The sequence below is a fragment of the Enhydra lutris genome, unplaced genomic scaffold (genome assembly GCF_002288905.1).
Source record: "Enhydra lutris kenyoni isolate GAN:26980312 unplaced genomic scaffold, ASM228890v2 scaffoldscaffold26, whole genome shotgun sequence".
Lineage (NCBI taxonomy): Eukaryota > Metazoa > Chordata > Mammalia > Carnivora > Mustelidae > Enhydra > Enhydra lutris.
Window position 1 is genome coordinate 27,280,969 of NW_019154110.1, and position 15,491 is coordinate 27,296,459.

The 15,491-nt window shown below is 48.7% G+C and overlaps 1 protein-coding gene across 1 annotated transcript; it reads left to right on the forward strand.

Moving 5' to 3' along the window:
- Positions 1-10,425: 10,425 nt before the first annotated feature.
- On the forward strand, positions 10,426-15,371 carry LOC111151366 (tubulin gamma-2 chain-like). The gene is given in 12 exon segments (XM_022509339.1): positions 10,426-10,612; positions 10,888-11,000; positions 11,184-11,351; positions 11,666-11,734; positions 12,082-12,161; positions 12,574-12,700; positions 13,716-13,802; positions 13,921-13,959; positions 13,961-14,071; positions 14,452-14,604; positions 14,695-14,856; positions 14,984-15,371. Coding segments are annotated over 12 exon segments (1,356 nt in total). The 5' UTR covers positions 10,426-10,563; the 3' UTR covers positions 15,182-15,371.
- Positions 15,372-15,491: the final 120 nt, after the last annotated feature.

Sequence of the window (15,491 nt, forward strand, 5' to 3'; positions counted from 1 at the left end):
TGTTCTCATTCCCTTTGTCCCATTCTTCCTCCTAATGTTGATATGTGGATTTAACTCCAATGTAGCACCCCATTCCTAGCTGCACACCTTCTCCACACAGCTTCTGGACAAGCTGGTCCATCCCTCCTGTATTCCCCTGATCTTCACCTCATCCTCCTGGTAAAACCCCAGCCCCAGCTCTAGCTGCCTTTCTGCCCTCTGACTCCTACACTTGAGCAGCTGAACACCCACGTGAAGTGTTGCCATGACAACCGGGTGGTGAGCCGCTGGTCCCTCTACTCGTCCTTGTCAGCCCTCTTCTGTTCCCTACCTTATCACCTCGCCTGTCATTCTCACTCTCAGCAGATAACTTCACTCCTACTTGACAGTGAAAATAGAAGCCATCAGTCAGAAGCCCCCTCAACTTCCTGTCCCCACTGCCACCCCACTAAAACACTTATTTTTATCTGCACTCATCCTTTCCTCCCTTTTATTGTGGGAAAAGTTTCCTTCCTGTAGTTAATCCCTCCACCTGAGCCCTGCATCCCGATAGCTCCAGCCTCCTCAGGGACCTTGGCTCTCGAAGTTTCCTGTGTGCTCCTACAGCATCGCCACGTGGAAAGCTCTCCCATGTTCTCAAACGCAGTGTTCTGCAGACCCCACGTTCCCATCTCCACTGTGCAAACTTCCCCTTCCCTCTTTTCCTTTGCAGTCGGAGTTCTCCGCCTTTTTCACACCATGGATGCCTTTGGCTGTCTGGTGGATAATGTTCTTGAAAGCCTGAAATATGCATGGAACTTACCATGAACACCAATGACTGCAAATGCAGTTGTTACAATAGATTTTAAAAATTTGTGACACTGTTATACATGCGCTGCTTTCTTTTGTTCTTGGCTATCCTTTGTTAATGCATTAAATAGCAAAATCTTGAAGTGGGTCTAAAAGAACTCCTGTATTTTTATGTAGTGATTATTATAAACACTATTTTGCAACATCTGTGTCAACTGTGATGTGAATTAAAAACAGCTGTGATTTTTACAGGTGACAAAGTCACAGTTACTACTAATACTACCGAAGATTGATGCCTGCAGTCATAATTGAAGAGGAGACGATAGTTTAATTAGAGGTAGGTGAAAAATCAAGGTGTAATTTTTTTCCCATCCAAGTTCGTGGGTCCCGTGAATTCTTTTCTTTTTTTTTTTTTATAGATTTTATTTATGTATTTGACAGACAGAGATCACAAGTAGGCAGAGAGAGAGGAAGGGAAGCAGGCTCCTCGCTGAGCAGAGAGCCTGATAGGGGAATCAATCCCAGGACCCTGGGATCATGACCTGAGCCGAAAGTAGAGGCTTTAACCCACTGAGCCACCCAGGTGCCCCGTCCTGTGAATTCTTTCCATAGATGCCTTGGAGGGGACCTGTGGGCACCAGATTAAAATGCTTGTTTTAAAGCCCATCTTCTCTGCTCACCTCCTTATCTTCCATTCGTGTCTCAATTTTATGATTCTCCAAATATCCATTAGTACCAATTATGTATAACAGTAAGTAATCTTTTGCAATCTGGTTTTCATGGCACAGGGTCATGGCCTCATGGACCGGGGTCAATATCCTCACCAAAGTCACCAATGGTCCCCTAAATGTGAAGGTACCTTTTCCATCTCCATATTACTCCAAATCATTTCCTCCGTGGAATTTTCTCCTTCCCTATGGCTGCACCTTGAGCTGCAGTTAAAAAACAGAATCCAAATCATATAGCTTAAACCATAAGGAAAAATATATTCTACATTTTTAAAAAAGATTTTATTTATTTATTTGGGCCGCAAAACAAGGTTTTATTGAGCAATAGGAAAGTATATTGAATGATAGTACAAAGCTCCAAAAGACAGAAGGGACCCGAGAGGGTTACCTATTTATTTATTTTTAAAAAGAGAGAGAGTTCATGCTTCTGTGAGCAGGGGGAGGGGCAGAAGGAGAGGGAGAGGAGAAGGCAAGGAGAGGGGAGGGAGAAGAAGAGGGAGAGAATCTCAAACAGGCTCTTGTGCTGAGTGAGGAGCCTGATGAGGGTCTCGATGAGTAGCTGGATCTCACGACCCTGAGATCATGACCTGAGCTGAAACCAAGAATCTGACACTTAAGTGACTGAGCCACCTAGGCGCCCCAAAATAAATCCTACCTTTTAAGAAGTCCAGCTACAAAGTTGCTCCAGGGCTGATCAATTTCATGGCTTAGCAATGTCATCCGGGACCCAGGTGCCTTCCATCTTTTTGCTCTCCCACCTCACCATGATGGCTTATCCTCAGAGATGTTCTCCTCTACATCTTAAAGAACAACTGTAGCAGTTCCAGGTACCATGCCCAAATGTGATAACATGCAGCTAAAGAACAGGGTGTGTCTCTTCCTGTATGTCTATTTCTAATCCGGGAGGAGACCTTCCCCAGGAGCCCCCAGAAGTCTTTCCTCACATCACATTGGCCTGAATTGCATCATATGTCCCTTCTTAAATCAGTCCCTGGCAAGGAAACTGTGATGACCATAACTGGCTTGGATTAATCAGGATTCACTGCCAAACCACTTGGAAGAAGGGTGGAATGCAGAACAAAACCAGGGGTCTGCCAGAAGTGAACAGGCAATCCAACCTCATTGATACACACTAGTTTTTCTTCTGCTTTTTGCTGGCTCCTTCCTTTTGTCTTTGCAATGCACTCCTCCTTCCCACCCTGTTAAGTGTTGTATTGTGTCAGGTTCCCTTCCTGTCCTTTTCCAGTCTGGGACCATCCCACCCCACAAATTCTTGCTAAACGATCCTATTTACCCCTATGGCTTGAACTGCCACTTGGGTATGCCTCACTCTCTACCTAGAATTCGCTCCTTAGCTCGAGACCCGTGAATTCTCTGTCACCTCCTGGGACCCTAGCTCCATCTGGATATTCCCAGGCCTCTCAAACTCAACCTGTGCATCCACGTTCTTCCTGAATTCCCTGTGTTTCAGTCATCACCCTGGGACTGAAATCTGTCTGCTTATACTCCTTTCTCTCCTTTACCCCCATTGCAGAATCCATCATCTTAAACTCCTACAGAGTCTCCCCACTCAGTGTCTCTAGACTCGGTCCCCTCTTCTCCAAACTTGGGCAGGGACCTGCTCCTTTCAGGGCTGTGTGGTAACCTTGCCCCTTGCTTTATTCCAGAATACCTGTGTCACTGATACCGGAGGAATCCTTCTCTAGCCCAATTCAGCAACCTTCATCAGCTTCCTGTTTTGCAAGGCACATCTCGTCTGGTCCTGACTGAATTCTCCATTTCACTACCTGACACTTTCCTCCTTCACCCTAAACTCAACATGCCACCTCTCACATCCAGCCCGCATACATGCTGCTGCTTCCCCACCATCGGACCCCTCAACTCGTGTACATGCACGTACACACACACACACACACACACACACATCTTTTTTTCCTCCGTGTGCACTCCAAAATACTTTCATTTTTTTTGACAAAACTTATTTTTGTCACCTACCATGTGTTAGCCACCTTACCATGCTGATGACAGCTCTATCTTATCTTTCTTAAAAATGGCTCCCTTGGAGTGTGTGGGTGGCTCAGTTGGTTAAGCAACCGCCTTTGGCTCAGGTCATGATCCTGGAGTCCCAAGATCGAGTCCCACATGAGGCTCCCTGCTTGGTGGGGAGTCTGCTTCTCCCTCTGACCTCTCCCCTCTCAGGCTCTCTCTTTCAAATAAATAAATAAATAAAATCTTTTAAAAAAAATGACTCCTTTGTGTTCCTTAATAAGGATCGCTGTAAGTTTATTTAAACCCACCCCTCTGGATGGATACATGGATAGCCAGGTTGCTTTCCAGCATTATAAACCCCTTGTAGCACCCATCCCTATACATACATCTTTGTGCATATGTCCCAGCATGCGTGCCTAGCTATCAGGGACTCGGGTGATTCCTGGAAGTAGAATTGCCAGTCAAAAGTTATGTGATTTTACATATCAAGAGAATAGCCAGTTTACCCTCCAGAATGTATCCATTTAAACTACCACCAATATAAAAATACTGTATTAAAGCATCCATTTCTCAGAACCTTCATCAACACTAAATATCTTTAAATTTTTGCTTATCTAATATTTTGCCTTAAATTTGAATTTTTCTGATTAATAGTGAGACTGAGCATCATTTTACATTTTTATTTATCATGAACCCTTTATTTTTTACCTATTTTTTTTTTGACTATTCATTCTCCTCCTCCTCCTTCTTCTGCCTCTCCTTCTCCTTCTTCTTCTTCTTTTTTATTAAGAAACCCTCCCCCAGGATGCCTGGGTGGCTTACTTGGTTGCCTTTGGCTCAGGTCATGATCCCAGGGTCCTCGGATCGAGTCCCACATCAGGCTCCCTGCTCCGCAAGGGAGTCTGCTTTTCCCTCTACCCTTCCCCTGCTTGTGATCTCTCTCTCTCTCATTCTCTCTCTCTCTCTCTCAAATAAATAAAATCTTAAAAACAAAAAACAAGAGCTCCAACTCACAACCCTGAGATCAAGAGTCAAATGCTCTACCAACTGAGTCAGTCAGGTGCCCCCTTGTTTGTTCTCTTCTTCGTTTGTATCCTTCTCCATTTTCTTCACCTGGCCCGTTCCTACTAAACATTCAAGGCTCAGGCCAGGCACCACCTCTTTCAAAATAGGTTTCTCCAATTCTCCAATTCTCTGGCCTCTCCCTGCACCCACCCCCAACATAAGACCCCTGCTCTGCACTCTGTGCTGACTTTGCTCTGTGTTTATCTCCTCCACAAGGCCATGGACACAGGGGTCTGTTACCTCTGCTTCCCCTATTCATATTAGTGTGCCCTGGTGTTGTATAGATACATAACAAAAGAATGAAACAATGAGCAAACGATCCACAAACAGGATCACTTTTAGGGTTATTTCTTTTTTGCTATTCCTTGAGAAAACAATACAGAATTAAATAGCCTATTTTGTTTGTTTCCTAAGGAAGATGAATTTCACGTAACTCCATACAAAAAGCTTCAGCTCTTCACCTTCATTGTTTTAATTTTCTCTTGGCTTCATTTTGAAGGTTAACCCCCCTGGGGTAATGGGATCCCAGTCTCAGGGCTCTAACTAGCTGTCTTCGTCCTTGTCCCTGACACACCCTCCTTTCCCCGCCTCATACCTCTGCCTCTTTGCTTCCCCAACATAACTGTGCTCCAGGAGGCCAAGTGTCCAGGAAAGGCCAGAAAGGAAGGTGCAGCCAAAGTAATGTTTTTCTCAACCTGGAATATCAAATACAAGCTTAGGACATTTAACAGATTTGGTAGTTTACAAATGTTGCATTTATTATCCAAGGCAAACCAAAGCCTCAAAGGAATGCCACATCCCACTTCATTATTATCTCCTGCATCAGAGAACATGGAGCCAAGCAAACTGAACTCAGTACTCAATGATCAAGCCATGGGTGATGACCTTGAGAGCCTGAATCTGAAACCCATGAGAAAGACCTTGAACCTGATCCTTTTGCTCAATCTCAGTAGAAGGGAGATCCGAAACTGAATCTGTAGGATGGTGACAAATAATCCAGGTTTTAATTTTTTGAAATTTATCCGAAGCAACTACTCATTTTGCTTTTACCCTGAATAAGATCTTTCATCTGTAGCAACAGCTAAGCTATCCTTCAGTTCTGACTACGCCTAGGGGTGATCATAACAGCGGCTGGTGCGTGTTGGATGTTTTCTATGAGCCTGGCACTGTGGTAGATGCTCCTGTATCATCTCTTGGAACCAACAACGTGCACGGGTCAGTTCTCAGCAGAAATGGGAATAACCTGCCCATAACTGGGAAGATTTACGTTCAGCTCTGCCCACACGCGTGTCTCCAGCCCATTTCTACAGGTAAGAAGGAGCCTCTGGCTGGCCAGAGATGGCTTCTTCGAGGAAACCCACCTTTGCAATTTCCCCAACTCAGATCAAGTCACGAGTTCTAACCTGTTTGCCTGTAAACTAGGATTTGAAGGAAGTTTTCCCACTTCTGGGAGACTAGGACCTGAGCCGAAGGCAGTGGCTTAACCCACTGAGCCACCCGGGCATCCCTATTTTTTAATTTTTAAACAAGATTTTATTTCTTGTTTTGACAGAGAGAGGTGGAGCGAGAATGGGAACAAAGCAGGGGGAGCAGCAGAGGGAGAGGGAGAAGCAGGCTTCCCACTGAGCAGGGAGTCCCATGCGGGGCTCGATCCCAGGACCCTGGGATAACGACTTGAGCCTGAGCAACCTAGGCGCCCTGACAGCTTATTATGTTAAAGGAAGCAGACAGTCGTTCCAGACTCACAAGGCGGGAGGGCTGGCAAGTTTGCTCTTATCCTTAAAGCCTTCCTCTTCACCTGGGCACTTTGGGAGGGCCTAGCAGAGCCTCTGAAGACAGCCAGCCCTTAGGAACAGCTCTGATAGGGGAAGGGAGCCCCATGGAGGAGCTCAGACTTCAAAGGGAGCACCTAGACCCTCCCTGAAAGGGTGAGGCTGCCAGTCCGCCTGGGGGACACCCCAACAGCCCAAATGGAGAAAGTGGGCTGGGAGGCTGGGGTGGGGTGAGGGGAGGGAAAGTGAGCAGAAGCCTGGGAGGGGACGGGCATGGGGCAAGCCAGAGTCTTCTAAAGAAGCCCAGAGGATTCTTGGCAGCCAGGGCTGGAAGGTGGCCGAGTTCTCATAAAAAAAGAGAAAGTGAGAGAGAAAAGAAAACAAAAAACTTCGTCTGAGCATGACTCTTGGCCGTGGTGCCTTTGCCAGGGCCTCTGCAGCAGCTCCCAGAGAGAGCCTGCCAGACAGGGACAGACAGACAGCCCAATGGAGCAGAAGAACAGCCAGAAGCCAGCCCCGCACCAGAGTGGGGACTTAGAAAGTTCTGGGGGTGAGGGGCGCTGCACCCACTCTTCAGCAATTGGCTTGGAGACCACTGGCCATCCATATGGAAGGGATAAAGTGGATCCCTATCTTACAGCAGGTCTCCAAATAAGTTCCAGATGAGCTAAAGACCTACAGGATGTTTTGTTCAGGACCAATTATGCTCAGAGACTAAGTTTGTCTTTGCCAATAATTTATTTAACACAGGTCCACTATAACAATTATAACTTATAGTAATAATATTTCACAAGCCAAGCATACAGTATATTATCTCTTAATACACCAATAAAGAAATAACATATTCCAAACCAATGATGGATTGGTTACATTATTTTTCCAGGCAAAGGGGAGACGAAAGCAATAAAGACCAATATTAGTTGGGGTGTACCTTTCTACGAGTTGGCTCTGGGTAGTGTCAGTCCTTCCAACTAAAAGCTGGATATCAGCTACCTGCTTAGGTCCCTCGCTGCTGGGGCACGTAGCTAGCGGGAGTGTTGGTGCCAGTGTTGACAGGCAAGGTGGCGACTCTGAAGACTGTTACTGCAGGGTCTGCCACACAGCTTGTACCACCACTGCCTAGGAAGGATAGCCTCACTAAGAAGCAGATGTCCCTTCTCTTCCTGAGACCGCCGCGTGGTTTAACACCACAGCTGACCAAGGTAGCCTGGCCACACAGGAGTAAGTATCTCACGATCTCCAGAGAACTATTTAGATCAGCAAAGAGTAGCCTTGTCCAGACCAAACACTTTTGAATGGCTGGTCATACCTCTTGGTTTTTAAAGTTTAAATGACCGTGTGGTGGACAACACGGCCTCCCGTTACCATGGTGTCTAGAGTTCGATAAAAAAGCGCTAATATCCAGCTTCAAAACAATTTCACGAAAACAAGTTCAAACCACAAACAACTTTGTCCAAAGCAAGTTTTCAAAAACATGGATTTGAAATCGCAACAAGTCAGTACACAACACAGGGAAGAAACAAAACTACTATGGGGCATTTGGGAGAAAACATAAAAGGAAAGGTTTATGATACTGGGAAAGGGGAAGATTTCTTTAACAAGGTATAAAACGCACCAAGCAGAAAGGAATAATAGAATAACTGTCTACATTAAAATCTTCTCTATCCCAAAAGACACCAGATGCAAAATATAAAGACAAGCCATAGGGGCACCTGGGTGGCTCAGTTGGTTAATTGTCTGCCTTTGGCTTGGGTCATGACCCTGGGGTCCTGGGATCAAGCCCCATATCAGACTGCTTGGTTGGTGGGGAGCTTGCTTCTCCCTCTCCCTCTGCCTGCTGCTCCCCCTGCTTGTGCTCTCTCTCTCTCTCTCTTGCTATCTTTCTCCATGTCAAATAAATAAAATCTTAAAAAAAAAAAAGACAAGCCATATCTGTGACTCATACAACCAAGAAAAAAAAATCGTAGAATATCTTATTATGTCTAAAAAAAAAAAGCCCAATAGAAAAATGTGCAAAGGATATGAATAGGCAAATCTGAAAGGTCTAACAACCATAACAAATCAAATCAACCTCCTTTGTGACCAGATTGTGTGGAAATTACAGTCATGAGATCCCACTGAGCAGCCATGGGATGGACAAAAATTAAGATCTGATAACCCAAATGTGGATGCAGGTGTAAGGAAATGGAAACTCCTTCGCCGGTAAGAGTGTAAACTGGTACATCCATCTAGGAAAAAAATATGTGAAAACGTGTAAAGCCTTCTAAAGAAGATGCATATGCCAGTGGTAGAGATAGTCTCCTTCATGTTCAGAAGTGACTGATCCTGTATTCATTCTACGTAACAGGGGATAAGTAGAAACAATCTAATCACCCCTGTGTGGGAAAGCTATTTCATTTGTCCAATGAAATACTATAAAGCAGTTAAAAATGATGAAAAAAATCTACATGTATCAACATTGCTGAATCACAAAAATCTAACATAGGATGAAAAAAAGCAGGTTACAAAAGGCTAGTATACTCTGATAGCATTTACATACATTTTTAAAACAAAAAAGTATACAATAAAAATATAAAATCAATATAAAATATTTTATATAAAATATAAAAAATTTATGTTTTAAACTTTAATATTTTATTTATTTATTTGTCGGAGACAGAGCGAGCACATAAGCAGGGGGAGCAGCAGACTGAGGGAGAAGCAGCCTCCCCGCTGAGCAAGGAGTCTCATGCGGGGCTCAATCCCAGGACACTGGGATCATGACCTGAGCCAAAGGCAGATGTTTAATGGACTGAGCCACCCAGGCCTTCCAAAACTTATCTGTAACTTAAAATAAAACAGAGGGGCACCTGGGTGGCTCAGTGGGTTAAGCGTTCAGCTCTTGATTTTGGCTGAGGTCTTGATCTCAGGGCCATGGGATCCAGCCCTATTTTGGGCTCTGCACTCATTAGGGAGTCTGCTTGAGATTCTCTCTCTCCCTCGCTCTCTGCTCCTCCCGGTCCTGCTCTCTCTCTCTCTCAAATAAATAATCTTTAAGAGAATTTAAAAAAATAAAACCACAATGAGATACCACTTCACACTCGTTAAGATAGCTATTATAAAACAAAACAAAACAAAAAAAATAGAAAGTAACAAGTGTTGGCAAGGATGTGGAGAACTTAGAACCTTATGCACTGCGGGTGGGAAAGCAAAATAGTGCTGCCACTATAGAAAATGGTGCAGCAATTCCTCAAAAACGTAAACATAGAATCACCATATCATCCAGCAATTCTGCTCTTGGGTGTCTACTCAGAATAATGAACAACTGAAAGCAGGGACTCAAACTTATTTGCACAACCATGTTCATGGCAGAATTATTCACAATAGCCAATAGGTGGAAGCAACCCTGGGGCTTCTACATTCATCTACAGATAAATGGATAAACACAAAACGTGGTATATACATGCGATGGAATATTATACATCCTTTAAAAAGGAATGAAATTCTGACACTGCTACAACACGAAGTTACCCCGAGAACATTATGCTAAGTGAAATAAGCTAGACACGAAATGGCAAATACTATAAAATACCACTTATAAAAGATGCCTGGTCAAAATCACAGAGACAGAAAGTAGGCTGTTGATGGGAATGAGGATGGAGAGTTACTATTTAATGGTACAGGGTTTCAGTTTGGGAGGGTGACAAGGTTCTGGGGATGAAGGACAGTGACGGTGGCAGAACAGTCGTTATGCCACAGAACTGTACACTTGAAGATGATTAAAATAAATTTTGTGTTAGGTATATTTAACTTAAAAATAGACATTGAAAAAAGACTGGCTTGAATCCAGCCCCTCTGTCCAAAAGAGCCACCAGCCGACTCACCTACCGGCGACGCCCAGCTGACTGGGTCCTCCTGAACCGCCCCTCCCCGCCCCCACACCCGGGTCATCGCCCCCGCAGCCCCAGCGAGTCTCACCGCGCAGGCGCGGAGCTGGGGTGGGCGAGCAGAAGGGGGCGTGGCCTCACACTGCGCCTGTGCCGAATTCCAGCTGTAAGTGCTGTGGGGGAAATGATGTTCAGGTTGGGCTCCCCGGCCCGGCGGCAGCGGGGAGGCCTGCACTGCACACGCGCAGACCGAGCAGTCGCGTCAAAAGACGAAGAGAGCGCGCGCTCCGCACGTCCTGCGAGCCCGGCTGCCAGGCGTTCGTCTCCGCCGTGACTCCCGCGGGGCAGGGCTGGCGCGCCCACGTCTGAAGAGCCATGCCCCGGGAGATCATCACTTTGCAGCTGGGCCAGTGCGGCAACCAGAGTGAGCGAGCGAGCACCGGGACCCTCCAGTTTCCGGTTTTGCCCCTTCGGGTCCTTCCCAGTGCTTGGCATCCTCCAGTCCCCCTTTCCCTGCCATGAACCCCGTGCCCTATTGCGCATGACAAACACGCCCCAGCTGGAGAGCCGCACCTGGGCTGTGACAGCTCCCAGACCAGGTGTCTTGGGTGCAGCCTCTGAGTGTGACAGCCTCTGAGCCTGACTCTGGGCGCCTGAGGCCTTACGACTAGTGACTCAGGCATCTCTCCCCACCCCCAGTTGGGTTCGAGTTCTGGAAACAGCTGTGCGCCGAGCATGGTATCAGCCCCGAGGGCATCGTGGAGGAGTTCGCCACCGAGGGCACTGACCGCAAGGACGTCTTTTTCTACCAGGTGCCCCCAGCGACTTGGCCAGGGGGTCTGAGGGAAGGGCAGGGGCCTGGTACCGGGAAACCCGCTGGGCAGAGGAACCAGGGCGGGAGGCTTGAGGAGGGAGGGCAGGCAGGAGCCAGAGCTGGGAGGATGGAGGGCTGGGCCTTAGCTGATTGTACCCCCTTGCTGGATGCCCCTTGGCAGGCAGACGATGAGCACTACATCCCCAGGGCGGTGCTGCTGGACCTGGAGCCCCGGGTGATCCACTCCATCCTCAACTCCCCCTATGCGAAGCTCTACAACCCAGAGAACATCTACCTGTCGGAGCATGGAGGAGGAGCTGGCAACAACTGGGCCAGTGGATTCTCGCAGGTATCTGGGTGACCATCCCCTAAACCCCCGATGTTCCCTCCCCAGGGCAAGGCAGGCTCAGGCATCCTGGGGATTTGACTAGATCAGACTGACAATAAATAAGAGACAGCGGAATAACCTGACAAGAGGGACAGCCAGGGAAAGGTTTAGGCAGATGCAAGTCATTTGCAAAGTAGCTTTTTTGGGGTTGAGGGTCATGGCTGAGACTCTGCTTGAGGGTGGCAGTGGTGTCCCAGGGTAGAGTTCTTGGTGCTGAAAAGAGATACTCCCCAGAACCCTCATCCTCACCCTTCCTCTCATGTCTTTCTCTACAGGGTGAGAAAATCCATGAAGACATTTTTGACATCATAGACCGAGAAGCAGATGGAAGTGACAGCTTAGAGGTGAGGCTCCGCCCCCGCTGAATGGAAAACAAGGCTGAAAAGTGCTGGGAAAGGTCAGGATGTTCCTGAACAGGTGGTGTGATGGGGGCAATTCTATTAAAAACTAATCTTTTGAGTATCCTATGGGAGGTATCAAGGTAAATAAGGTACAGTACTTGTCCTCAAGGAGATCCTCATCTGGATGGCATCAGCTCCTTAGGCATGAGTCTTCCTTCCCAAGGAGTGTCAGCCTGGATAGACACAGAAGAAGCCTTGAGACATGAGTATGTTGGGAGTTGGGAATGAGACAAGCCTGGAGCCTCTGCCCCACATCCCTGGAGACTGCCTCTCCATCCCTTCCCATGCAGGGCTTTGTGCTGTGTCACTCCATTGCTGGGGGGACGGGTTCTGGCCTGGGATCCTACCTTCTCGAACGACTGAATGACAGGTAAGCCTGTGTTGGGGGACAGGGCATTAGCCCTGGTTCCGTGGGTAGGGTCTTTCCTTTTTATTGATTTTTTTCTCTTGGACTGGAAAGTCTGGCACTGTCACTTTGAGTCATTGGTAGGAACGGAGCCTGGCCATCCAGGGAATGTCTTGGAAGGAAGAACTCCCAGGAAGGGGTTTGCCTAGGGAGAAGAGGGACCTTAAGGGTTTGATGGGTTTGATGCTTTAGGTTTATTCTTTTTGGCTCCCGGGCTCTGACCACTCAATTCTGCCCTTGCCCCCCTTTTGTACCAAGGGCTTGGTGGCACTTGGAAAGGAATGGTCGTGTAAGCTCTAGAGAAGACCAAGATGGGCAGTGATGGGAGTCCTTCCAGTTCACTGTGTCACATTCCCCTTTCCCTCTTTGCCCCCAGGTACCCCAAGAAGCTGGTGCAAACGTATTCAGTGTTTCCCAACCAGGATGAGATGAGCGATGTGGTGGTCCAGCCCTACAACTCACTGCTCACACTCAAGAGGTTGACCCAGAATGCAGATTGTGTGGTGAGCACTGGAAAAGGGAGTGGGGGGCTCTGGTCCACCTCTTCAAACCTGTGAGACATGGACACCCTGCCCTTCCCAAGTCCCTGCCTAGAGAACAGAGGACCAACAAAGCCATTCCCAGTGGCCCAAATTATGAAATGAGTTGACTCCAAGTTGGTTATAGTCCCTTTAGGCAGCAGGACTCTCAAGAACATGTATACTGCCTGATATATGTCCCCATTTAGCCTGTTTAATGCCTACTCATGCTTAAATTCTCAGCCCAAGGGTAACTTTTGGAGTCAGACTTCCCCTGACCACCCATTCACGATCAAATTCCTTTGTGCATATTTCAGGCTGTAACTATACTTTTCTGTGAGGAGGACAGACCATGCCTGTTTTATCCCCCATGGTATCTACAGAGCCAGGCACGTGCATGGCATGTGGGGATAATCACATTTGTTTACTGGATGATAGAAAAGTTTCTGGTGATGCCCCTGAGACAGTAGTTTCCTTTTTTTTTTTTTTTTACAGACAGATCACAAGTAGGTAGAGAGGCAGGCAGAGAGAGACAGGAGGAGGAGGCAGGCTCCCTGCTGAGCAGAGAGCCCGATGCGGGACTCGATCCCAGGACCCTGAGATCATGACCTGAGCCGAAGGCAGAGGCTTTAACCACTGAGCCACCCAGGCGCCCCAGTAGTTTCCTTTTTTATGTCAACACACCTACACCCTGGTTTTGGAGTTTAGAGGGGGCTAAGCTAATAACTTTTTTTTTTAAAGATTTTATTTATTTATTTATTTGACAGAGAGAGATCACAAGTAGGCAGAGAGGTGGGCAGAGAGAGAGGGGAGAAGCGGGCTCCCTACTGAGCAGAGAGCCTGATGTGGGGCTTGATCCCAGGACCCTGAGATCATGACCTGAGCCGAAGGCAGAGGCTTAACCCACTGAGCCATCCAGACGCCCCGCTAAGCTAATAACTTATCTCCCTGCCCCCTTTTTCCTCAAAAAGGTGCTGTGACCCTCTTCTGTCCCCCCCAGGTGGTGTTGGACAACACAGCCCTGAACCGGATCGCCACAGACCGCCTGCACATCCAGAACCCATCCTTCTCCCAGATCAACCAGCTGGTGAGCCCCCACTCCTGGACTCTCTGGGCTGGAACCCCTCCTTGCTGGGGTCTGCCTTGGGAAGGGAACCCCATCCCTCCATGGGGCCAAGGCCCACGGCACACACTCCTATCCCCAGGTGTCCACCATCATGTCAGCCAGCACCACCACCCTGCGCTTACCCCGGCTACATGAACAACGACCTCATCGGCCTCATCGCCTCGCTCATTCCCACTCCTCGACTCCATTTCCTCATGACGGGCTACACCCCGCTTACCACGGACCAGTCGGTAGGAGCAGTCGCGGCAGGCCCTGCCCTCACCTTTCTGTCCCCCTGCTGCCCCAGGAGCTGCCCCTTGCGGCCCCCAGAGGCTCTGTGCTCCAGGACCGGCATAGACCATCCAACTCCACGCTGACCCGCTCTCTTCTCCCCTGTGCCTCTGGCTCCCTCCCCGCAGGGCCCGGGCTCTGTGGGGTCTGCGAACGCTCCTGCACAGGGCCATGACCTTGCCGAGCTGAGGAGGACTCAGTCCCACAGCAGAGGCTCAGTGTAGACCTGGATCTCGAGACCCTTCCCCAAGAAACCACACTAGCCCGAGTCAGACAGGGCTGAGGTATTGGACGGTGGCCTGAGTGCGGGCCCGGGCCCTGTGGCCCACTGTCCCCTCAGGTGGCCAGCGTGAGGAAGACCACGGTCCTGGATGTCATGAGGCGGCTGCTGCAGCCCAAGAACGTGATGGTGTCCACGGGCCGGGATCGCCAGACCAATCACTGCTACATCGCCATCCTCAACATCATCCAGGGGGAGGTGGACCCCACCCAGGTAGGTGAGGCCCCTTCGTGCCACCCCCGGGCCCCGCAGGGGTAGAGGAGAGGCTACCACCACCACTGCTGTGTGCACCCCTCCCCCCAGGTCCACAAGAGTCTGCAGAGGATCCGGGAACGGAAGCTGGCCAACTTCATCCCCTGGGGCCCTGCCAGCATCCAGGTGGCCCTGTCAAGGAAGTCTCCCTACCTGCCTTCGGCCCACCGGGTCAGTGGGCTCATGATGGCCAACCACACCAGCATCTCCTCGGTGAGCCTAATCTCCTGGGCTTCACTGACCAGTCTGTTCCACTAGCCACTCTTATCATTCTGCCCCATTCCATTCCAGACCCTTATCTTGCACGGGTTCCCATCCTGGAGATTTCTATCTCTTTCAGCTCTTTGAAAGTTCCTGCCAGCAGTATGACAAGCTGCGGAAACGGGAGGCCTTCCTGGAGCAGTTCCGCAAGGAGGACATCTTCAAGGAGAACTTCGACGAGCTGGACACGTCCAGGGAGGTGGTGCAGGAACTCATCGACGAGTACCACGCAGCCACGCGGCCAGACTACATCTCCTGGGGCACTCAGGAGCAGTGACTTCCTTGCCACCACTTCCCCTGGACAGTAAGCACAGTCCCCATAATGCCTGGTCCCTGTGACATGGATTCCTCTCAGCTAAAACCTTTCTAGAATCATCTCCATCCCAGACGCTGGTCCTCCTTCCTCCCTTCTCTGCCCTGACCCTTGATATGCTTGTTATCTCTAATAAAGTGATAAAGCTTTGTTGTGCATATAGTCAGAGTGTGAATATGGGGGGATGACCCATGTTCCCTCCCAGTTCCCAGGCATGTGTCCTTTACCTGCTGTAGCTTCTTACCACTAATCCGGGTGTCAATGTGGTCACTGT